General features: G+C 39.0%; 2 protein-coding genes across 17 annotated transcripts in view; one reads left to right on the top strand and one right to left on the bottom strand.

Moving 5' to 3' along the window:
* LNX1 (ligand of numb-protein X 1) overlaps positions 1-8,519 on the top strand; it is a 179,213-nt gene extending 170,694 nt beyond the window's left edge. For all 7 annotated transcript variants that reach the window (XM_054823891.1, XM_054823890.1, XM_054823892.1 and 4 more), the window contains 2 exons: positions 6,002-6,160; positions 7,074-8,519. In XM_054823891.1, the coding sequence (XP_054679866.1) occupies positions 6,002-6,160; positions 7,074-7,209 (295 nt within the window). In that variant the 3' untranslated portion in view covers positions 7,210-8,519. The remainder of the gene's footprint in view (positions 1-6,001; positions 6,161-7,073) is intronic.
* Positions 8,520-8,655: 136 nt separating this feature from the next.
* The window catches only part of FIP1L1 (factor interacting with PAPOLA and CPSF1), a 43,224-nt gene continuing 27,048 nt past the window's right edge, over positions 8,656-24,831 (bottom strand). For 5 of the 10 annotated variants that reach the window (XM_054823907.1, XM_054823898.1, XM_054823897.1 and 2 more), the window contains 7 exons: positions 24,205-24,231; positions 23,564-23,618; positions 21,050-21,105; positions 17,209-17,304; positions 16,030-16,249; positions 9,728-9,865; positions 8,656-8,987 (listed from right to left, as the gene is read on the bottom strand). In XM_054823907.1, coding sequence (XP_054679882.1) covers positions 8,840-8,987; positions 9,728-9,865; positions 16,030-16,249; positions 17,209-17,304; positions 21,050-21,105; positions 23,564-23,618; positions 24,205-24,231 — 740 coding nt within the window. In that variant the 3' untranslated portion in view covers positions 8,656-8,839. The remainder of the gene's footprint in view (positions 8,988-9,727; positions 9,866-16,029; positions 16,250-17,208; positions 17,305-21,049; positions 21,106-23,563; positions 23,619-24,204; positions 24,232-24,831) is intronic. The other 5 variants (XM_054823901.1, XM_054823905.1, XM_054823903.1 and 2 more) reach the window with 2 other exon arrangements.

Raw genomic sequence — 24,831 nt, 5'->3', positions numbered from 1 at the left:
GTGAAGGCTAGATGTGTTTTGGGGCTTGGTCTGAGGCTCATGACTGTGTAACATATGCTGAAGCACTGCAAGAGCAGAAGACAGGCTGTGTGTGTCACCCACAAATGAAAGGTTCTTCCTCCCAGCCCAGCAGAGAGACCAAGCAGGCTAGGCGCCTTACAGATACTGCAATCTGCAATGCTGAGTCTTGCCTTCAGTTGGCATCCATTGCTAGATGGGCTAAAACAATCGCACATCCCCATGCCTGGCCTAACCCCACCTTTGCTGTGCTGTATAGAAAACCTGAGCTGCCTTGTCTTCATCTCCTACCTACAGCTGCCTGAAGTCCTCATGTCCTCAGCAAGGTGATGGAGATGAAGGACAGAGCTACACAGTACTGCAGGCTTGCACCCAGGGTTTGAAGTTTGGAAAGAAAAGGTGTTTTTCCCATTTTTAAAGCGATCTCTAAGCTCACTCTATTCCCTGCTCCGAAGGCTATGTGTGTGAAGCCATTCCCACTGCTTTGGCCTGAAGGAAAGCCAGCCCCAGTGTCAGCAAGGCTGAAGACAGAAGTTCATTGCAACCCTATCCCCAGCTGCGACGCTGTGCACAGAGCACAGCGCAGCTCTCCTCTGCCAAAGAAAAGTAGGGGGATTGGTATGCTGAGCGGGTATGCTGCTCCGAACATCAGGCTGAGACAGGGACAAACACTGATTAGATGCGACAGTAAGAAAGGTATACTTCATCCTTATTAGTAGCTGTTGGTTGAGTAGGGGTGTGAGGATCAGGTTTGGATTTGCTCGTTAGGTATTATCAGACTCTTCAGTCTTCCCTGGTGTGAGTACGCTTACTCTCTTACTCTTGTACTGACTCTCCAGGGCCCACACCAGACATCTGGAAGTCCTTCAACAAGTTTTCTCACCAGGACGTGCATCACATTAATTCATTTCCCTCCAGTCTGAGCATGTAACCTTTCCCTATCTGGCTTTCAGTTTGCTTTTGGCCAGGATCACATCCCACTAGATCTCAAGGTATTGCCAGAAGTCTCGCGACATTTTCCAGGCTGTTAGAGAAAATGATTCTCTGTCCAAATATATGTCTGACGGGTCCATCTTGGTAAAGGTGCCTTGGTAAATGTGCAATGACGGTGAGGATTCACCTACCTTAATTAAAACGATGATGACAGCAGGTAAAGCCATACTGTTTACCAGAGGGACCGCTCCAAGTTGCGTGGGTCTAGGAACAGTTGGTACAGCTGATGGAAAAGTAGAAATGTCAAAATCACGGCTATGCAGGATCATGGAAGGTATTGGGGAAGATGAGCAGAATGGGGAACACCTACATAAGGAAAAACTGAAGAAATATAAAAGGTGTTAAAACTGGTAGGTCAGGAACAGACGTGATTAAAAAAAAAAAAAAGAGGTGACTGGATGGTGGATTCTTTAAATTCTGTCGAGATGGGAAAGCTGCGGCTCTAGACAAGCCATGACAGTGCAATGCGAGTATCCATTCACAGCAAGCAAGGCAGGGAGCGCAGAGGCAGCCTGAGACCGCAGCTTTGGGCAGAATCCTTGGGCTCAGAAAACTGAGGGGAGGGGCCAGTCTTTCCTTTGTTCCAAAAAAATGGAGTTTTAATGAAAATCCTGTGAAGGATGGTCCCATAAAATGTGTCGAGTTGAGCCAAACACTACAGGATGTCTACAGACCTCTGTCAATGATTGATGAAGTAGAAAAACAGGCTAAAATTAATAATAGTTACATGATTAGAAGTACCTTCCTCACTTTTGAGGCTGGTGTCCTGTAAATGCCTAATTCTTCATACTAGCACAGAACTTGCCCCTTTCCCAAGGGCTGCATACAAGTTACAAAGATGGGCACAGGCAAGAGGCACAAATATTGAGAGGCAGGAAATTGTAGCACTTCTCTGGATCAAGTCAGTAGCAGCAGAAATCAGGCAGGTTATCTCATTCCTTGCACCAAAGCTCAAAGCCCTGGAAAAAGCAGTCTTGCATAATTTAACGTTTGCGGTTCTCACTCCTTGTGAGATCTTAAAATTGGCTTTGGTCATTTTTATGTGGCTCGATAATACATAAACAACAACTCTGTTCTTTCTGTAGTACAATCCAATATGTGGCGGTTATAAAATAGATGCACATGTGCATCTGACATCTGTCAAAATTTGGACCGCGTGCGAGCGGAGGGACTGCGGGCTGGGCATGGGGAGGAAGCAGTGATGCAGGACCTTAAGCATTCCCGCCTAAAGACTTATTTCAGGGTAACTAATTTAATTGTTTGCTGTTGAGGAAGACAGGTCTCCTTTATTGTTGGAGGGAAATGTTGTTGTGAAGCATGCACAAAGAAAATAATGTGGAGCAGCTGGTGAAAAGTGTTTCCCCGGCCCCATGATGTTTCTTCTACTCTTGCTTGTTTTCCTGCTCTCCTTTCTTTGCTCTCCTCACATTTCCTTCCCCCAGCTAGCACTTAAAAATACTTTATAGATCATCCTGTCATAACATTTACAAACATTAGTACTTCACATGAGTGCTTTTCTTCATCTGCAAAGTGAGATGAGAAAGACAGAGGTGGCCACAGTCATTCTGCAAACGAGGGGTAGAACTGGACATAAAACACGGAATTAGGACAGGAACTCCCCCAAATTAACTCCATCTGGGCTATAGGGCTCTGATGGGAGTAATTCTCAAGTATTACTATAGTCCACTGCCAGTCATCTGCTGTAACAGGGCAGAGGGAGGGAGTCATGCTTTTCATACCTGTTATTGCTGAAGTCCTCCTGAAGTCGGGCTGGTTTTCATTCCCAGAGCATAAGGGTACTCACGCTTCGTGAAAAGCAGCAGGGTATAGTGCATTTAACTACTTGAAAACAGGCACTTTTAAATTCCTTGTGCATCAGTAACTGATGCTCAGTTGTAGTATTTCTTACGATAGGACCCTGTGTCTAGACACTGCTTATCCTGAAATCTTGAATCTGAGGCAAGTTCACACATAAATTACTCTTTGTCCTCAGCTTTTGGAGTATTTACAGATAGAGGCAGAAGACTGTAAGCCGCTCTCTTCCAAGGCAGAAGACAGTTCTCCTTGGCCTGGTTGCAGTTTAGTGGGTTATGGCAGTTTAACTGGGTCAAAACACGCAGACTGGGGCTTTTGTTACCACAGAGAAGTAATCTACTCAAACACACTAAGCATCTTTGGATGACGCAAGTACTTATTTTTCTCTGTGACGCTTCCTAGCTTGTCTTTATTACTAGACAGCCGTAAACAGACTCAAATGAACTAACTCCCGGTGGGCTGCTTTTTGCTCAGGCAGAGCAGGCATCTCTGCTTATGTACTAAACTGTTTGGAGCAAGTGGTACCCATGTTATACGTAGCTCAGCTTTGCATGCCCTGCCTCCCAGCATCATAGAATCATTTAGATTAGAAAAGACTCATAAGATGACCAAGTCCGATCATTACCCTAGCACTGTCAAGTCCACCGCTAAACCATGTCCCTAAGCACCACATCTACCCATCTTTTAAATACCTCTAGGGATGGTGACTCAACCACTTCCCTGGGCAGCCTGTTCCAATGCTTGACAACCCTTTCGATGAAGAAATTTTTCCTAATATCCAATGTAAACCTCCCAGCATCCTTTTCACATTTCTGACAGTGCTAATGAATAGCTGATGGATGCTCCACTGCCATGTTTATACTCTCTATCCCATAGGATGGCAATACGGAAACATCAATTTAAAGGCATTACCACTACCTAGCCACTCCTATTCTGTCAAGAGTCAATCTATAACTATGGCCGGTGTGATGGGTTGGTCCTGAGCTGCACCAAGCGCCCACACAGCTCAACACCTCCAGCAGAACAAGAGAAAATAGGAAGAATGAGAGCAAGAAAACTCATGGGTCATAGTAAAGACAGGGAAATTGCTCACCCATTAGTGTCATGGGCAAAACAGACTTTGCTTCGGGAATTTAACTTAAAAACATTTCATTACCAATTTGGGTATTGGGAACCAAAGATGACAAACATGTAAACACTTTGGGGAAAACCCCTTTCCTCCTCTTTTCCCATATTCAGCCTCACTCCAGCACCTCTCCTCCTGCCTTCCTGGTCTCTTTTCCCTTGCTGTCAGAGCAGGTTACACCCCATCCCTTTGGCGAGGCAAAATGCAGCACAGGGGGTTGGAATCAGCTGCTTTCTACGGCTCCTTGCTTCCCGTGTGTTTCCTCTGCTCTGGTAGAAAGAACAATCCTAATGGTAGCAGGCTGTGTCTGCTTTACTTAAATTTAGCATACACTTTGACAGCAAATACATATTGATGCTTTCTGGACTGATAACCTTGCAGGCTGTATGTACAGAATGCAGGTAAGCCTTGTTTATCTTCACTGCACTTTCTTCTCATGTCTTTACCTGCTCGGCTATTCTACGGTGTTAGGATTTAGCTGATCACCTTTTGATTTCAGCGATGACCTCCTTAAGGCAGTGAGCATAGCACTGGGCAGCAGAGACCCCTGCCCCCCAAAATCAACACTAGGTAATAGCACTAACGGCTGAATCCTGGCATCGCTTGGTCATGACCTTGATAAGTACCATCAAACATAGAGGGTTTAAGTGATTTTGCACATTGGAGAAGCCCACAGATGGTAAAGTAATAAAGCCTGGCTGCTGAGGACAGAAGCAAACATCACCTGTTTCTTACATTAGCAGCCAGTGAATTCTTGTGCAAATATTATATACCTACCATCCTGGCAGCAGGTGAATATTTGTAGGTCCTGGGGGACTAATCTAGTATTACTATAAAATCCTGCTGTGAAACACAGCAAAAACATTATTTGACAAATAAAATTTAAAAAAGCTGGACATATTGGTCTTTAAGATAAAGCTATTTATCCTTCTACACAAGTGTCAGCAGTTTCTTAGAAACCTGAAGAGTTTCTGGACAGAGCTTGTAAAAGTTGCTTGCTGTAGACCAGCCTCTAATTTCAGACTTGGAATAGCAAAATGATTTTCAGGCTCTTCAGTCATTCCTGGGTACACCACTAATGGTGAGTGGATTAAGTACTAAGGACAGAAATTTCTGTTGCTCTGTAACTAGCAAAATTTTTTTTTTCCCTGCTTGGTTAAAAAAAAGAAACAAAGCAGGTATTGAAATTAATGTAGTCAGAGCAATAGACAAAGTGTAAGAGTCTAATAACCTTACCACTCTTGCTTTCCCCTATTCCTTGTTTCAGCTAAGCTTTGACTCAGCATAACTTACAGTATCATAAAATACATTCAAAAGACAAACAGAGGGAGAAGCAGATTTCAGCTCTTACCACAAAATCTTGTGTTAATCATTAGAGTGAGGACAAACTATCTTCTTGACAGCGGTTTCAGTACTCCAAGGCACTGACTGACATGGATAGGCTTCTCCCGTCTTCCACGCTGTGACTTACCATGTTACTTGACAAGAAAAGCTCAGGCTTCCTTTTTCCACTGATACTCTTCTTAATGTCATCGCTGATTTTTGTAATTCTGGCTCATTTCATTGGACTTGAAATTACTTAGCTTTGATGCGCACCACAGTAATAAATGCCTGACCACTTTTGACACGGTTAATCACATACAGGCTCTTATCTGGAAGATAAAACAAGTCACTGGACCATACAAGGTAAGCGAAATAGTTTCTGGAATGATGGTTTACAAATATTAAATCCAGCCTCAGACAAGTGTTTTTCTCCATCACTTTCAATTCCAGCCAGATCATTTACATAAATCCTTACCCTAGGAAACAACTTATTTCATATTTCATATTCATATAAGATTACCTAGTAATTTTACTTTTAGGATAACTGGTTGTGGAAAGCAGCACTTCGAAACCGGAAGGGAAGTGTAGTGTCTAATACAGTGGAACTTTGGTGCTATTTTGCATCTTCAAAACACTCTACGGGTATATGAACAGGCAGATTCATCATTAATGATTCATCAGAATCTAAAGTGAACTGTAAGACATTTAATTATTGGTTTGTTTCAGGTATTTGTACAGCTGCAAAGAAATCGTATTACGAAGAAATACATCTGGTAGTCTTGGCTTCAGCATCGTAGGAGGTTATGAAGAACATACTGGGAACAAACCATTCTTTATCAAATCCGTTGTTGGGGGAACACCAGCATATAATGATGGCAGAATTAGGTAATAACTATCTAATAAAAAGTAGCATTTAAGTAAGTCTTTCATCTAGTTCATTCTAGTTTGTTTGGGCTTTTGTGGTGGGTTTTTTTTTTTTAAAGTTTTCATGAAGACAGTGTAGGGGGTAAAAAAAGGACTCATTGATACAGAACTAACTATGACAGATCTGGAAATAAGAGTCCTGAACTTTAACACATTTGCCTTCAGAGTAGCATGTTTTCAGATGTCTAGCAATCACTAGTATATGAATAAGTATAAAAATATGTCAGTTTAATCTCTGGGGTAGTACAAAGCATGCTAGCACAGAGTAGCTTCCCCACATCCCCAGCTCAAAAAAAAAAAAAAAAATCCAACCAACAAACCAACCACCAATACAAGTTCATAGACTCACAAAATGGTTTGGGTTGGAAGGGACCTCAACAATCATCTAGTGCCAACCCCCCTGCCATGGGCAGGGACACCCTCCACTAGACCACGTTGCCCAAAGCCCCATCCAACCTGGCCTTGAACACCTCCAGGGAGGGGGCATCCACAGCTTCTCTGGGCAACCTGTTCCAGTGCCTCACCACCTTCAATTTAAGAGAGTAAATGCAGACTTATGGAGCAAACAATCAATTAAGAAGTCTTAAAACATAGTCTGTTCAGAACATGTATCAGTCCCATCTGAAAGAACTACATTCTATTTTCTTTCAAATATGTCTAATTAATTATAAAGTTGTAAGGAAAAAAAAAACCAACCAAAAAAACCACAAGTGAAGTATTTTCACCATGAACAGTAGTTAGCCAGAAAAGGAATAGTAATACTCATTTCTGCCCCTTCCTCCCAGCTTAAGGACATGCTTTGACATTTGCAAATGTTTAAGATAACAAGTCAGCTTGCTTAATTGTTCTCTCATATCTGCCTTTGGTTTTTCAGATGCGGTGACATCCTCCTTGCTGTCAATGGCAGGAACACATCAGGAATGATGCATGCCTGCTTGGCAAGGATGCTTAAAGAACTGAAAGGAAAAATTACTCTCACAATTGTGTCCTGGCCTGGCACTTTTTTATAAAACAAGTCTTCATGGAGAGTATGACAAGTAATTTAACACAGTAAAAAAAAAAAAAAAAGGCACGTCAGTCTTTGCTTTTTTTTGGGGGGGTCAAGTATGTGTTAATAAAGAAAAGGTTTGTGAAATTTCAACCTGCATGTCAAGAAAAGTCAAGTTTAGGCAAAGCAGGGACACCTGTTGGAAAAAATCACTTCAGAGTGATTTAAGCTACAGACTAAAGTTTTCCCTTCTCTGTGTTCTTAAGGATTTTTTGTTCTGTTTTTTTTTATATATATATATAAAAAAAATATATATATTTAATGCATTATAATAATAATAATGAAATTTGAGGAGCAACAGCTCCTACTCACCCACTTTATTTTGATTTACAAAAAGACATCTTTGAATAACTTATGGAAAAATTTCTTGCAATTTTTCTAGTTGCAAAAATCAGGTGAAGGTTTTTATCCAACACATTAATAGCACTTTGATTATGTGTACCTTTTCATGGTCAGCATGAAGCTGGTATTTTCAAGACTTTCAAGTACTGTTAGTCTGTAAAACTGTGAATTAAATTTCTAAAATAATTAAAAATAACTGTAACTGTGTACTTGTACAGACATTACTTTCATCCAAAACCAAATAACCTAGTTTCACTGGTATGTTTTGATTAATACTATTAAATCTAGGATTTTTATATAGAATTACTGTTTTTAAGGAAGTACACTGCACCCTGCCAATACCATCAAGTAAGTCTTCTAAATAGCACCCTGACAGGGCAGTACAATTTTCACAGGCCTGGCATGCCAATCACACTTGATACTGTTCTGGAGGGAGTAAATCTGAAAGTGATGATGGTTTTATATTTTTCTTAATAGTTCTTTGCCTTTCCCTGCAAATTACCCATGTTCCAAAGTCTTATTTTTCCCTCACAAGCTAGCAATGGGAAGAGGATATGTTTGTTAATCTTTATCATGTTAAGGACAGCTGTACCCTTAGAACAAAGACTAAAATGAACTTTCTCTTAAGGCACTGAAAAGCAGACAGCATGATTATCCAGCTTAATTCACCCTTATGCACCCATACAAACCAGACATAATTACCAAGTGTATGATCACCACATTCAGTGTTCTATCAGTCTAAGAACAATCAACACCTTGCTCAGTTTCCCTAATTTTTTTTTCTTTCACCTAAGTACAAGGTTCTTGAAGAGCATGGAATTCCTGTCTGTCTCTGTAGTAAAAGATGACCTTTCAAATATGAACTCCATAAGCTATACTAAACTCACACTGTTCCAGGAGTTAGTATGTCATAAAGTGAATGCACACTGTTTCCAAGGTCAGTAAAAGAATGACCTTCCCACTGGCTTATACAAAAGGAGACAATTTAAGCCCTACATATATTGTAAAAGCATAAGCCTCTATTTCTCACTGTTTCTTTAAAGACAAAGTCAGTCCAGGAATCTTAACATGAAAAATTCATTCTTTTATTTTCAAAAAAAAAAAAAAAAAAAACCCAAAGTAACCTTTGATTTCAAACTAACAGAACAAGATTAAGAGCAAATTATTTTAATACCCAGAAAAATAACAAGATTTATAGTAATCTATTTCTGGCACTAATATATATGCAAGTAGGCAAAAACCACACAAGCCTATTCCACAGGGGCAGCTTCAGTGTTTTCCTGTTCAGGAGCAGGTTCACCGCTGGCTTCTTTTCCTTCTTTGCTTCTCTTGGATTTTTTGTGTTTGTGCCTTCTGTGGCTGTCCCCTTCTTCACTGTCATGACGACGTCTGCTGTTACTAAATAGAGAGGAAAAAAATACATCAATTGCATAATACTTTAGGCCCCATTTAAAAACAGAGTACCAAAAAGAAACAGTCTTTGCATTTGGATTTGAAAACTGGCACCTGCTCCTGTTCCGATCCATATAGTATTTGGATGTCAGCACCAAACTGAATTTTTCATGGAATGATACATACATCCACCCATCCTGTACTTTTGGTTGGGAAATTGGAATGATTTTTCACATTTGTAACCCATATTCTAAAAGCAATACTTTTAATAATGTCATGTCCCTACTGGCATCCCTTAATGGCTTAACATTCTTATTGACCCCCCTCCCCAGACTTAACCTTTATTTCTAACTTAGAAAGGATCAAGTTGAACAATTTCTATCAAGTAATCATGAGGGTTATTTCACTTATTAAGAATCACTGTTGAGTTCTTATATTAATGTTGCTGAACATCAACTTCACTCCACCTCTTTCTGACCCACCATTTTTACCCTTCTCTCCCCAAACTCATAATTTCTGTTCACTAGCTAAGACTGTCACATGCATCACTCAGTATGAAGTTACCTGGGGTCAACATTGCTTTTTGTCTGTCCACATTTTATATGGCAGACTTGTTCCAAGTAGTACATCTAAGTGTTTACAGTCTTTCCACAAAACTCCAGTTTGTTTGGGGTTCTTTTATAAGTTTATTTTTTTAAACTGGTCAAGTCTTTCGTATCCTATTAAAAAAAAAAATAAAATCAAACCTTCGAGATGACTTGTGTCTGGTCTCTTCTTTCTCTCTGTGTCTCCTGTCTCTGTGTCGGTCTTCTTTCTCTCTACTTGTTCTATGGCGGTCATAGCCTCTTTCTGCATAGTCTCTGTATCTGTATCGTTCTTCATCACTGATTAAAAAAAGAATATATTTTCAGGACAGTAACACCAAGCAGTATATACATTAAAAAAAAATTCTTACACACTCTCAAGATAAATGACAGAATAATCTTAATGTTGCTTCTGGGTTTCTAAATGAGATCCACAACGTATGCTAAAAGGACATTAAAGCTCTTCACATTACACACCAGACTTCTGTGGTTAATACAATTTTGAAAGGGGATTGTTCAATAAAAAATGGAAGGCAAAAAGAATACCACATTGTCACATTAAGTTTATACAGGCATTATCAAGCAGTTAGTTTAAACCTGTATCTAGCTACGAACAAAGTACAATCCTACTTAAACTTTACTAATGTTTTCAGATCAGTGTGTGTAACGCTCAATACTTATCAGCACGCTTTTTGACTATTATGCCATTTGGGTAAATTAGAGTTAATTTTGGTACAGTTGATCTTGTCCCTTGTATCAGCTTCAAGAAAGGAAAAACTAGGTGCTAAGAGACTGACAGTAAAATACACTCATTGTTTGGGTTGCTTTTAAAATTAATTTCTCTCCAGTGCCAATGCTGTCTCTACTTCCACTCCTCTCTTGGATTACCATGAGTGCTGCTCTGCCACAATGATGGTAAAACCCCCTAAATATTACAAGATATACAAGAATTTAAAGGCTTTACTTAAGAACGTACTTTCATATTTTGACTTGATGAAAAGAGCAGTTCTAAGAGTTTAGTGAAATTTAAAAACAAACAAAAAAAGAGTAGTATCTATAGTTAGCCAACACCACTCAAATGCTACATTAGCACAGTTTAAAAAGGCATCCTCGTTTTATCATTTCTCTACCAAGAAAATCCTACCCAGGCATAGGGTCCAGTATCATTTAACAAGACTTCAATACAAATAAACTTACTGTAACTATTTATATATTACATGAAGTCTTTGTAACCATGGTTTTGAAGATCCCCAAAGAAAGGTACATGCGACCAGGCTTTCTGAGGCAGTAATTAACACAGGTAACAATTTAGATACTATTAAGCTGACCAAGCCAAGTGTTTCATGCTTTCCCTCTTTGCCAACATTTACCATAAAAGAATCTTCTTGTGGTCCCTGATAGCACAGAACAGATCACACAGATCGCACAAGGAGAATAGCTCAAGCCTAAAGAGACTTCTCTTGTCCTGGAGCAGCGAGAACTTAGATCAAAACAATTGTATCAGCCATAACTTGGATCCTGTGGCCATTTCCCAAGTGAAGACATTACATTAGTGATTATTACAGCTATGCATGAAAATTCAAGAGTGAGAAGGGGGAATGCCTGAAGCAACTGCACTAGTCTTTCTATGAAACCCTGTATGATTGTATCATGAAGCAAATTTCAAAAATTAGCAATTTAAGACCTTGTAGAGAAGCATCAAACATGCTGCAGAAAATCCTGTTTTTCTAAGGGGAATTAAAAATATTCACACATCAAAATCAGGGAAAACTACAGCTATCACTAAAGAACTCAAAGTTATGATTTGTCACTGAGTAATATGACTACATTGATTATTGCCTGTATTGTTACAAAATGTTATAAATGTTCTAAGATTTTATGATGCACGTATAACCACAGATCTGAGAGTAAGCTGATCAAATCCTGCACAGAACATTTGTGACAGATCACAGAATCACAGGAAGGCTGAGGTTGGAAGGCGTGACTGGAGGTCATCTGGTTCAACACCTGCTCAAGCAGGGCCACCAGGACCATCTCCAGACAGCTTCTGGCCATCTCCAAGGATGGAGACTCCATAACCTCTCTGGGCAACCTGTGCCAGTGTTCAGTCACCCTCACAGGCATCATGCCACTATCACTTCTCTTAACTATTGTCTGCCTCTTAAGACAGAAACAAAATTCAACTGCATTCAACGCTTTTTTAAAGACAATGTTAATCCAACATATCTCTACCACAAGAAAACCCTACAACAGAGACATCAACTTATAAAAAATGAAGGCAGTACAGCCACAGAACAAAAATTCTGATCATACTACTCCCCATTCAGCTTAAGGCACCCTGGGTTATAGTCCAGGGTGTGAAAATAAATTCACTTTCTTCTCTGAAATGTCCAAAACCCAAACAGGTAAACTAAAGCAGTTGGAGTGGGAGGAAGGGAGAAAATAAATCCCAAAGCTTACAATGCTGAAATCTCAAGTCCTATGCCTTTAACTTGTTTCTATTTGTATCGATCATTTACTATTGTTTTGCCCTCAAATTTCTATTCTACTGTCAGGGGAAGGAGGGAAGTGCAGGGGACACATTTATAATTCACGTCCCTTTCTACTGAACAGTTCTACTCACGAGAAACCAACCCAAGACTTCAGGGAAAGGTGTAAAACCAACAATTAGAAGTTTTCTTATCAAATGTCACTGAAAGATGAAGATTGATATCAACTGCTAGTTTCTAGGATGAGTCATACTGAAGAGAAGACAAGCCTAGCTTACACAGCAGTTAGCTTTGCAGTTCAGAATGACAGTCATCATTTGATCTATGTTTGAAGTGTGTCTTAACTTGGTGTGTAATAAAGCAGCACCATAAAGACAGCATGTGCCTGGTGAAGTCTAGTTATAAAGCTCAGATTTAGAATATTAGAAAAGAGAGTATAATATTAAAAATTAAATTAAAATTAGGTTCTGAAATCTACCAGAAGTTATAACCAAAGGTAAAGTCTGATTTGAAAACAACTGAAAATTTTTGTTAGACACAGGATTCCTGTACTAAAACACTTATTTAAAGTCCAACTAGTCATCACAATTTTAAGAGCCTTACATTTCTACAGGCTTGCAGGGACAGAAAAAGGTAGAACGAATTCAACTATAGTTTACTTCCAATATCCATTATTACTTCCCAGAACTAACATTTTGATGATCAGTATCTAATTAAAAAGTTAAAATTTGCATGTCTAATTCTGCCTTCTGATGAGCTTTCCATAAAAAATTAGATGACTACTTGTAGACTTACAGCTTGGTTTCAAAGCTGAGATCTAAAACCTTTAATGTTAACCCACAGTCTGCATTTGCTCTGTTACACAACTATTTTAAAACACTCTAGAAAAGGTTAAAAATATTATTGATACTCCTTTTTAAATCTTATTTTGGCAAACTACTAAGGAACCATGACAGCTTGTAAGTGTGTCTGAAAATAAACAACCTTTCTATAAATAAAGCAAAAAACCAGTTTGCCAAGTCCAGTATGTTGGGAGCTTTCAGGAACAGGAATAAATGCCATGTACCCAATGTTACACCAGTGATCTCCTTCCCATTTTGTATCTGGGCTTACAGTGGACTTATCAAAGCCTTCCAGGGACAGCCTTGAAAGCACTAAAACCCTTGACCTGTGGAAAAGGACCTATAGTTACCTTTGCTCTCCTGGCAAATAAGCCCAAAACCAGTCCAATCCGTAAAATCTTCATTGTCTATGCCTTTGGTTCCTTTTTCAAAACAGACTACAAGCTATTAACTTCACAAATCAGGAGACCTCACTTTGGTAGAACTGTCTAACTTCTGATATGTGTGTTCAAAACCCTTCAACAAAGAATCACAGAAGGATTTAGGCTAGAAGGGACTTTGTGGAGGTCACTTGGGCTAACCCCTCCTCAACACAGGGCTAAGACAGAAGTCTGGCCAGCTTGCTTTAGTTAAGTTTTGAGTATCTCCAAGGCTGGAGATTCCATGATCTCTCTCTGCAACCTGCCTTACCACCTGATCACTCTTTTTGTGTTCATCTCCTTCCCCCCCCATATCTAACTGGGATCTCCCTTGCTGTGACAACTAATTATTGCCTCTTGTCCTTTCTCTGTGCACTTTGAAAAAGAGCCTGGCTCTATCTTCTCTATAACCACCCATTATGTAGTTGAAAATATCCTTTAAGAACCCTTCTCATCCTTCTCCTTTCAAGCTAAATAAACTCCATCCCTTTAGCCCTGCTAACCACTCTGTCAGACCTCCACTGGACTCTCCAGTCTGTCAATGCTGTCTTTTTCATATTGAGGGTCCCAAAACTGGGCACAGTACTTTGCATGTTGTCTCAAGTGCCAAATAAGAGGCGAATAATGGCATTCTCCACCTGTGGGCTACACTCTAATGCAGCTCAATGCATTTTGACCTTTATCGCACATTGAGAGCCAAGTCCCATTCAATTTGTTGCCCACCTGGATACCAAGTCCTTTCCTGTAAAGCTTCCTTCTAGCCAGACAGACCCTCATCTGCTCTGCTGCATGGGATTAGTGAGTTCCAGGACATTAGAAACACAGTTTTTGGGTTTTGGTTTACGAATTGCTGAGGAAGAACCACAAAATAGTATGGTATCAATCAACATTTACATTTTGAGTGGTAACTGATTGACATGAAACTATCAAAACAAAAGAAAACGTAGTCTTTGCAGAAGAGACAACAGTCCAAAAAGAACAGCATCTTCTCAAGGGGGCAGAGTGAGATATATTGTAAAAATGTACAATTTCATCTGAGGATAGCAGGATAAGTGTAGAACAGAATATAAAAAGACAGCTGAAGGTTCATTTTTATATCATATTTTGGTTACATTAATGGAACAAAAATAATTCCCCTTTTCTTACAATTTTAAGAAATATTATAGCACAAATACAGGCTATTTATCTGGAAAAGAACTGCTAAAAACATTGAAAGCAGTAATTTCTGAGCAGTAAAAAGCTAAAGATGATGCTTACTCCAAATCCCACCATGGTGTTGCTTGAACAAAGTTTAAACAAAGGAAATTTAAAATAATGCATCTGTGCGGTCTCTACAATAGTTCACATTCTCTTCCTCATAGCTTGTTTCATTTTATTTTCTTAAATGCATGGAATTGAAAATAAACCTTCTTAGAAAACATTATGTCTGCATGTTCTGTCTTCAGCCTCTCCCACCTTCTCTGTGACTCTCAAACCAACTTCTGCTAGTTAAGGGCCTCCTGTTTTCTTACACAGCCATGTGGCAACAGCTTTGCTACAGATGGTGGATAATTTAGTCACATAAAAAAGTGGAGGCCTGCTCTTCCCCCTCCTTTACAGATAACTCTGGCAGCAGCACAGAGATTTCTTGAGGCCTGGAAGCTATTAAGGTTCATTTCAAGCACCCTTGAATGACCAGGCTTCTTTCTGGCCTTCAATCAAGCTGTCTGAGAAACAGATGTTTAGATTTGTCTTGAATTCTCAGAAACTGACCCTGGAACATAGCACACGCACACGGGAGAGGACACCAGCATACATGGAAAATCCCCTATCCTGCACCCAGTTTGGGTCTTCAGCTAACAATCATCACACAAAAAATGTCATCGCTCAACCGAAGTAATGTTGACTCTCAGCATAAGATTGCTGGTAAAAACAATCTGCCTAACAGCTAAAGTATATATTCTGCAAAAATTGAAACTTAACAAAAACCACTGAGAAAAGCGTCAGGACATTTACCCCAAAATATTTAGCAAATAATGAGCAAAGAAAGTTTAGATAAATATGGCAAGCCAATAGACCTCTGCTCTATGGAGTCATAGCGAGCTCAACATTAAATGCTTTGTACTTGTGCACATGAACCACAGAACAGTTGCAGCTTTTTTCTTTCCTTTTTTTTTTAAAGCAATTAGAGAGCTGAAAGCTGAATAAAGTTATCTGCCATTATTTTCATCATCTGCCTGAAAAAGAAAAGAAGTTCTTGACCTTGAAATAATAGTTTTAAAAAAGATAGGATAGATTATTATCCATCTAGTGCTAATGACCAAACTAACCATTTTAGCAGCTAACACCACCATTAATTAAGGTCAAATGTTACACCGCATTACTCTTAGCACTGAATTGGGAACCAAGATTCATTTAGTACTTCTATAGATTTTTCTAGAACTACTGATGTCAAAAGGATCTCGGTATGTCACTTTACTCAGGGCTTAAATCACACCTTTAACCTGTAAAACACTATGCCCAGTTTGGATGTATACTGTTGTTTTTACACTTCTGTTTCACATTCAGAAATTTAGCTATAGTTTCCAAGAGTAAAGGGGGAAAGGGAGGAAGCCACACCCTCCAGCTCTTTGGAATATACAGCTAAACACTAAATTTTTATGTTGAAGCACACTATTTAACACAGACACAGGGGTTTGAGCAGAGTTACAGCATGCTTAAGACATTTCACTAACCTGTTGAACACACTTGGAGTTGGACTGTGATCTCGGTCCCTTTCCCTGTCTCTGGTACGTTCTCGATCTCTGTCTCGGTCCCGGTCCCGATCCCGATCTCGGGATCGCTCTCTCTCACGTTCCCTATCCTTCTCTCTTCGTGAATAGTAATCCCACTGTTTGCTGGTGTCCATAAGACTAGACCATGAAGGAGCAGAACCTGCAAGGTGCGGAAAGGTGACTAAAGAAAAAGACGCAGGTATTAGAAAGAACAAAATCAGATACCATATGCAAACTGTAATACTACTTATGCATGAAAACACATGTTGTCATCCTCCTCCAATGACATTTTCCAATCATCCCCTTTCACATAAAAGTTAATTCTGACCAAGCACTAATTTAAATACTTATTATGAAGATGTACAGAACCAGGATATACACTGCAAAAACTGTCTAAATCCTTTTGGGGAAAAAAAAAATGTGCAAAGATCTGCTGAAACAATCTCATTTTATGTGGTCAAAATGGCTTTGTTTTGGGGGAACAACAAAACAAAAACAACCAGAAAACAAAACTGCCTTTGAAACTCAGTGGCTCTGAAAGTACAGTTCAGAAAAACAAGGGAAAAGGATGCTTCCAACTTTATATTTAGATGCTACTGTTTTTGTTTTGTCCTTTAAAAATCATTGTATTTAAAAGATAATGTTAGTTACAAAGTTCTCATTCAGTAATTTATATTCTATACTGTGCTTTGCTATACTTTTCTGATTACACATGTAACAGCAGCTTTAGAAATAAATTCCATAAATTCATTCTGGGGAGAATAAATAACGCTCCTACTTATGCTTTGTAAGATACCATTTCTAATGAATACTCAGCACAGCCACTATTACCACTAAAATATAACAGTTTCAGAAAATTAAGCACATTATCTTCATCTAAAAGATTATATGCTTAAGAAGTTACAAAGGAAGTCACACCACCATCTCACAACCTTTTTAGGTAACCAGCAATGGGAAGAGAGAAGGGATATGCTTCTCCATTGCTTTCTGCCAACTTTGATGCAATAAATAACTACTCCTTTTAATGCCCCAACTGTTCTGTCCTGCCCTCCCTCTCCAGAAGCCCCGTGGATGCATCCTGTTAATGAAAAATAAGGGCTGCAGTATTTAACTGGAAACAGCACTCTCTAGTGGACTTACAGTACAGAGGACTTCCCACTTTCTGCTTATCTGCTTTGCTAGCCAATGATAACATAGCCTTCAATAAATCGTTTGTTTTGAGTTCCACTTCATTATCTATAATATGAGAACAATATTCACTTGACTGCATGGTGTCACAAAGAGACATTAATAGTATAATTAACATAAATATCCACTGAACAATGTAAAGTGTGTTACTGATGCTGTATTTAATACTGCCAAGTTATAAAACCAGTGGCTTCTCCTGACAGCTACGTTCAGGCTGCCTTGCCTGCAGCATCTGGGGTATGCCTGCCCCACAAAGCTTTGGCAGAAGCTTAAGACAGCAGTTTGCCAAGTGTCCAAAGGAGGAATACAAAAGACCTTTTGAGCAGGCAGTGGAGCAGGAAAAAACACTTCATTGTTAAAATACATTTGCAATGAAAAGCATTATAATTCTTTTAAAAAGCATTTATACGAGGTTTTGCCTCTAACAAAATGCCTGACACTGTTTCACTTCAGGGCTACAGAGAAAATGAGGAGTTAACAGGAAAAAATACCCTAATACAATAGTATGTTGTTCATTATACTGCCAAAACCTGAAATTCTTCTAAGGAAAGCAGCCAGAAATAGCAAAAAAACCAGCTGGACTTTAAAGACTGCTAATTTCCTTGACTTGCCACTATGTCAACAACATACGTATGGTCTATGAGACTTGAACAGACTATTTTGATCTGAAGTGTAAACTTAAGTTTAACTTTAAATGTATACTACAAAATTATTATTCTTATTAATGGCAGTATAAACTTTTATGATAAATTTTGGTTACTCCCTCACATCTGCAGTAATTCTCAGACAGAAGTATGTGATTTCCACCCCAATACCATGAGATAAACCTCTGCACATTTTTATATCTTGATTTTCAACAGTGATTATTCCCAACACACAAGAAGCTTACTTTCTACGATGAATTAGTGCTCTGCATTTACTACTTAGAATGAAGTAATTTGTCACTTTTAGTATTTCTATATGGATTATTCCAATGATGTCTACAAAAAGAGACACTTCCAAAGTTTAACTCTGATTTTATTCTTAAAACAGGAAGAGAGGGAGCTTTGAACAGCCAATAGTTTTGGAGACTTAAGTCCTGTTTTGGAGACAGTTTAAAAATTTAAAGCTGTATGGTGTCACAGTATAAGGCAAACTACTAATACATCTTTGTGCCTCAAAAAATACCAACTCTCAAATTGTTTCTGTAATGCCAAATTCCTTGCAAGTTCCTAAGATAAAGTTTCAGAAAATTAAGCACATTATCTTCATCTAAAAGTTGATATGCTTAAGAAGTTACAAAGGAAATCACAACACCGTCTCACAACCTTTTTAGGTAACAGTTCAGTTCCTCTGAACGTTTGGAGCACAGAACAGGGAAATGGTTGAGGAAAAAAACGAACAAGCATACAAGACAAGTCGCTTCACTGGCAGACCAAACGCAGTGCCATATACTGACAGCTCAATAAAATTCAAAGATCTGATGACAAAGGTAACACTGAATTGCAAAAGAATTTAAGAATAAATTTAAGCAACTGCATTGATGCAGAAGAGCACAAAGACAAAACAGATATTCTTGAAGCTTCTAAAGTTAAGAATATTATCTTACTATGCAACCAACCTTCCTAATGGGCTTACAGCAGGAAACATGCCCTGACTGCTAGGGAAAAGACAGCACGGCATGAATTAGCAATTTGAACAGGCAGAAAAAAGGCTAGAGCCTTAATCAAGATTGGTATTTTTTGCAATATGTTCCATATGCTCATCTTGCTCCACAATTTTGACAAAGCCATGAAACACACAGACTGGCAAAGACCACAATGGGGTGGAGATTCAGTGTTATCTTCTAAAGCAACTATTAAACTATTAAGCCATTCTTAATTAAAATGATCATCCGTACTCTACTGTGTCACTGAGCCCCCAATTTACCTAAGTTCTGATGCATGGAGAGACTGGCAAAATACTGGCCAGAGATTGTGCTGTGAAACACGAACTGTGAGAGTAAGATGCTGGCCAGGAAAATATCTTTCACTAAGAGATGAACAACAGCGATAAAATGCCACTGAGCCTCTACAGATCAAAAAAAGTCCAGATGACAGGCACAGCTTAGGAGACAAACAGTTTGCTTTGTGCAGCAAATAGGAAAGCTTTTGCCACAACAGGGATGCCAGATATATTGGCAAGATGTGATCAGACTGTGCTCCTTGGTCTCACTAACCATACAAAACATAAATTTTTAACACTGGTGAAGTTCAAATTCAATATTGACATGATTGCAATGAAAGTCATCTTTTGTATATTGGTACTGCAACAATGTAAACATGCCATCACCTCTGAACATCAACATAAAACTTGGAAATACTGTTGTGTCCCTGACAATACTTGACAGGATAGCAAATTCTAACAACAGATATTCCAAAGTGAAAAACATTTTAAATTGGAGACTACATATTAGATGCAATGGACATACTAATGACTGTAAGACTGGTTTTTTTCCTTGAAAAGGAAACAATTCTTTACAATGAGGGTTGTGAGACACTGGAACAGGTTGCCCAGAGAAGTTGTGGATGCCCCATCATTGGGAAGTATTCAAGGCTGGGTTGGATGGGGCTTTGAGCAACCTCATCTAGTGAAAGATGTCCCTACCCACGGCAGAGGGGTTGGAACTAGGAGATGTTTAAGGTCCCTTCCAATCCATTCTGTGATTCTGTTTATTTTTCTTCCCAATTTGGGCTACGTCAGGAAAAAGGTGACATCTTAGTATTGCTATCACTCTTTTGGCTCAAGAAGCAGAGCTGCGATAGGTAACAGTTCCAGACTCACTGGAGGTTCTGTGGATATCCATTTGACTGCACATAAAGACTGACTTTTGCAACAGGATAGCTGAAGATTACAGTATCTTAGACAAACAGTTTCTCAAAGGAGAGGTACATCACTCAGGATTTCTCAATGATTTGTCTTGCTGGTTAAAATTCTGATGATTATTTCAACAATACTTGTTCTCTTGCTTCTAAATCCTACCAGTTCTTGAAAAATTCTCCCTGACTTGTGGTCCATCTTACAGTGCATTATTTTGTAAAATCACAGTTCTGCAAAAGCAGCATGAAAAGATATCCAGCATACAAATAAATAAACAAGTACAAGAAAAACATTGAGCTGTTGGAATGAGTCCAGAGGAGGGCCACAAAGATGATCAAGAGGTCTGGAGCACCTCTCCTATGAGGACAGTCTGAGAGAGTTGGGATTGTTCAGCCTGGAGAAGAGAAGGCTCCGGAGAGATCTTATAGCAGCCTTCTAGTACCTAAAGGGGCCTACAGGAAAGCTGGTGAGGGACTGTTTATCAGGGAGTGTAGTGACAGGACAAGGGGTAATGGGTTTAAGCTAAAAGAGGGTAGATTCAGATTAGATTTTAGAAAGAAATTCTTCACTGTGAGGGTGCTGAGGCACTGGAACAGGTTGCCCAGAGAAGCTGTGGAGGCCCCATCCCTGGAAGTGTTCAAGGCCAGGTTGGATGGGGCTTTGGGCAACATGGTCTAGTGGAGGGTGTCCCTGCCCATGGCAGGGGGGTTGGCACTAGATGGTCTTTGAGGTCCCTTCCAACCCAAACCATTCTATGATTCTATGAAAACAACAGTATTTACCAACAGCTGTTAAATTTGCAACAGTACGTATCTGTTTACAATGGCAGGCAATGAGCTTTCATAATGAATTATTGAAAGGACCCATTTAGACTCTTAGCTAACATCCTGATAAGCATATCAAACAATTTGACATAGCACTAGTAAAAATTCTCAAAGCCAGCAAGCTTACTCACCACTGCCATATGAAAATGCACGAACAGAACGACCATCAAAACCAGAAGAATGTCCACTGTTGAAAAGAAAATCCATGTAAAAATCCAGTTTTACCATCAAAGCTACCTCTATCACTAAACAGATACTTCTAGTATTATTTCCCTGAATTCTTACCACCATACAGACTAAAACAAAGTATTTGTTATAAATCGATTTCGGTTCTCTGTTTTGAGCATTACTAATTAAGAAAGCTGTCTATTAACACAAATATGTATATTTTATGTTTTACTACAGGAGGTAATTTAAAAATATACTGGGTTTGTGTGGCAAGGTTTTGGTAGTGGGGGGGCTACAAGGGTGGCTTCTGAGAGAAGTTCCTAGAAGCTTCCCCCATGTTCGACCGAGCCAATGCCAGCTGTCTCCAAGAGGGACCCGCTGCTGGCCAAGGCCGAGCCCATCAGCAATGGTGGTAGTGCCTCTAGGATAACAGAGTTAAGAAGGGGAAAAAAACACCAAGAGCAATTGTGGCCAGAGAGAGAAGTGAGAGTATGTGAGAGGAGCAACTCTGCAGACACCAAGGTCAATGCAGAAGGAGGGGTAGGAGGTGCTCTAGGCACCAGAGCAGAGATTCCCCTGCAGGTCATGGAGAAGACCATGGTGAGGCAGGCTGCCCTCTTGCAGCCCATGGAGGTTAACGGTGGAGCAGATATCTGCAGGCTGTCCACCGGCAGCCTATGGAGGATGATGGTGGAGCAGATATCCACCTGCAGCCCATGCAGGACCCCATGCTGGAGCAGGGGGATGCACCCAAAGGAGGCTATGACCCCATGGGAAGCCCATGCTGGAGCAGGCTCCTGGCAGGACCTGTGGTCCTGTAGGGGATCCATGCTGGAGCAGTCTGGCCCTGAAGGACTGCACCCTGTGGAAGAAACCCATACTGAAGCAGTTCATGAAGAACTGCAGTCCCTGGGAACGATTCACACTGGAGAAGTTCATGGAGGACTATCTCCTGTGGAAGGGATCCCATGCTGAAGCAGGGGAAGAGTGTGACAAGTCCTCCCTGTGAAGGAGAAGTGGCAGAGAATGTATGATGAACTGACCACAACCCCCATTCCCCGTCCCTCTGTGCCACTCGGAGTGCCACTCTACACAGATAGTGAACTTAATCTCCAGTTCCCTGAAAGTGCTTCATTCATGAATGAAGCCATTCTCATTCTTTCTGTTAAAAAGTAGATATGCGAGCACATCTAAGAGCAGGTGGTCTTTAAATATGTAGTTCTATAAATAAACTATTAAATTAGCTACACATTTTCTAGGTCGACTTCTTTCAGTGGTAGCCAACTCAAGTAGGTAAAAACCACAAAGGTTAAAAAGGATATGTGCGCGGGACGTAATTCACATATATATAGTTCTTTCATGACTTTTAGCACTTCCTACATAACTTGAATGAATTATCTTTGCAGTATTTAACCTAAGTGTTATTTCTGTTCTTAAAGGCAGTTGAACATTACGAAATAAATTTTGGGTTAGTTTAGTTTAAAAACAAAACAAAACCAATGATAATGAAAGGCCAATGCAACATGTTAACATTTAGAAGGATTAGATTTAGTTCCTAGGTTGCACAATAAACTTGATTTTTTCACATTGTATTTCAGAAATTATATAAATATTAACTACAAGTAAATGCAATGACTGCTGCTTAACAGTCAGAAGCAGCAGTCACTCACAGCAACGAAATAATAAATTTACTTTCATGCACATCAAATGCATCCAGTTAGGGTTTTTTCTGAATTAAATCAGATGAGGATTTTCTCAGAGATCTACCATCATCATCCTGTAGCGTGTACGTTAACAGAATTTTCAATTCCAAAGGAACAGATGTGCACACCTTCCTTCAGTGAAATCTGAAGGACTGGCAAGAGGCTCGCACCTTCTTAAGTGAGCTTTGTGTATGATCTGGTTTTGGCCTCCAGCAAAACACAAATACTTTTCAAGGACTATGCTGGCCAACCTTTTTTCTTCCTTTTATACATTTATACATATGTATGCATATACATGTATATAAAAAAGGTATTGAAAAATATACTGTTAGGTCTATTAAAGCTGAACACTTAGAACAAACACAGTAGAAATACAAATTTGGATTCTGTGGAACTCTGACCAAACTGTTTATTTGTATTTACAGAAAAGGATACAGTAGCTGACAACTATATTGTTCACTTAAATAAGCCTTCAGACTACTAAAGAATACTTTAACAATTATTACCTTGACTTTGTTCTTAGGTTTTGACACTGATACAGTGTCATAAGTCAGCTAAACTAATAAGTTGTCAAGTAACCTACTCGAAAGAATATTAAGTGTCAGACAGGTGAGACCAGTAACATTTCTGTAGAAATACTGTAAAAACCTGAAACTGTCTCCCCACTCCCAGATAAAATCCATAAAACACTGGGTAGTGTAAGAGTCTTTACTAATTTATTTCAGTTACAGAATATTGATTCATTGTTTTATAAGACTTCAAACAGATAATCACCTTTCTATTGTAGGTATGAGGGAAGGTGGAGGACCGCCAGGTGGTGGTGGAAAACCTGTAATAAGAAATTAGGTGAGGGAGAAAAAAAGAAAAAAAAAACCAAACCACACCAACCTACACATAAACACATAAAAGAACTAGGCTAAGCATACAATGGCAAACAAATTCCTGAGAGTACAATGCAAAAATTGTTTCTCACTATGTAAACGGGTTTTATTTTTTAAGAATGAGAACTGCTTTCCACCTTAACAGAGTATTAAACATATATTATCAGTGCTTCAAATCGAATACCTTATCATTCTTAAAAACCCAATAATTTAGAAGCATAGGAAAATTCTTGAGTATCTAAAAATATTTAATAAACAACAATCACAACTATTTTCTGCATAGCTGAGAAAAAAGAATGGAAAGAAAAGAAGGAAGCACACATCTAAAACTGGCTGATTAGGCCCACTACTTAACAGCATTTTTATACATTTTCTTTTCTGCCTGGCACCAAAATAACTGAGCCTATATTTATACATATAGTTTTGTATTTATGAACTTTTATTTATATAACTGAAAGGAAGTTGGTAAGTTGCACATCAGTTAAGTTTTCCTTTCTTAACCAAATGTGGAAAAAAAAATCTGAGCAAATTTACCTGGTGGTGGCACAGTTATTGGTATACCTAAAAAGACAACAAATGATATATCAGTTACAGTATAGTTTATGTTTATTATCTGTAGACCTAAAATCAGACTGAGCTATCACCACATACATGATCAAGAATCATAACGTATTTTCTGTGTCCTCAGATCAAGATCTCACATTAATACCAATTGTTAAGATTTTATAAAAGCCTTGTGAAATCTAGCTTTTTATTTAAACTCCTATTATTCAGGATCTTACTTAATTAGAGACGAAAATAATGAAGAATGACTCTAGGTCTCAAGATTAGAATTAAATTCATAACCCTAAAATATCTAGTATCCAGAAGGAAAGTAACATCCCATAGAATATATTTGCTTTATGTTATATTCCATGACTGGATGAAAGGAAATGCAATTGGCCTCTGACCTTTAATAGCTTAGTATAGGAAATAGTAGGTCCACATGGACAAAATATTCTAGGAACAGTAAGTTGCTTTTCCGTCAATGCTATGCCACACTGCAATTGATCATTCAGTTGCTACTTGGAGGGAAAAAAACATGTTCAGTACTCTATTTTCTTGTAAATATCTGAGAAAGGAACAGCCTTTAATATAAACACATTCAAAAACTGTTCTAAT

This window comes from Grus americana, chromosome 4 (genome assembly GCF_028858705.1).
Source record: "Grus americana isolate bGruAme1 chromosome 4, bGruAme1.mat, whole genome shotgun sequence".
NCBI classification, from domain to species: Eukaryota; Metazoa; Chordata; class Aves; order Gruiformes; family Gruidae; genus Grus; species Grus americana.
The sequence above is the reverse complement of the archived record's forward strand: the minus strand, read 5'-3'. Positions and strand labels throughout refer to the sequence as shown.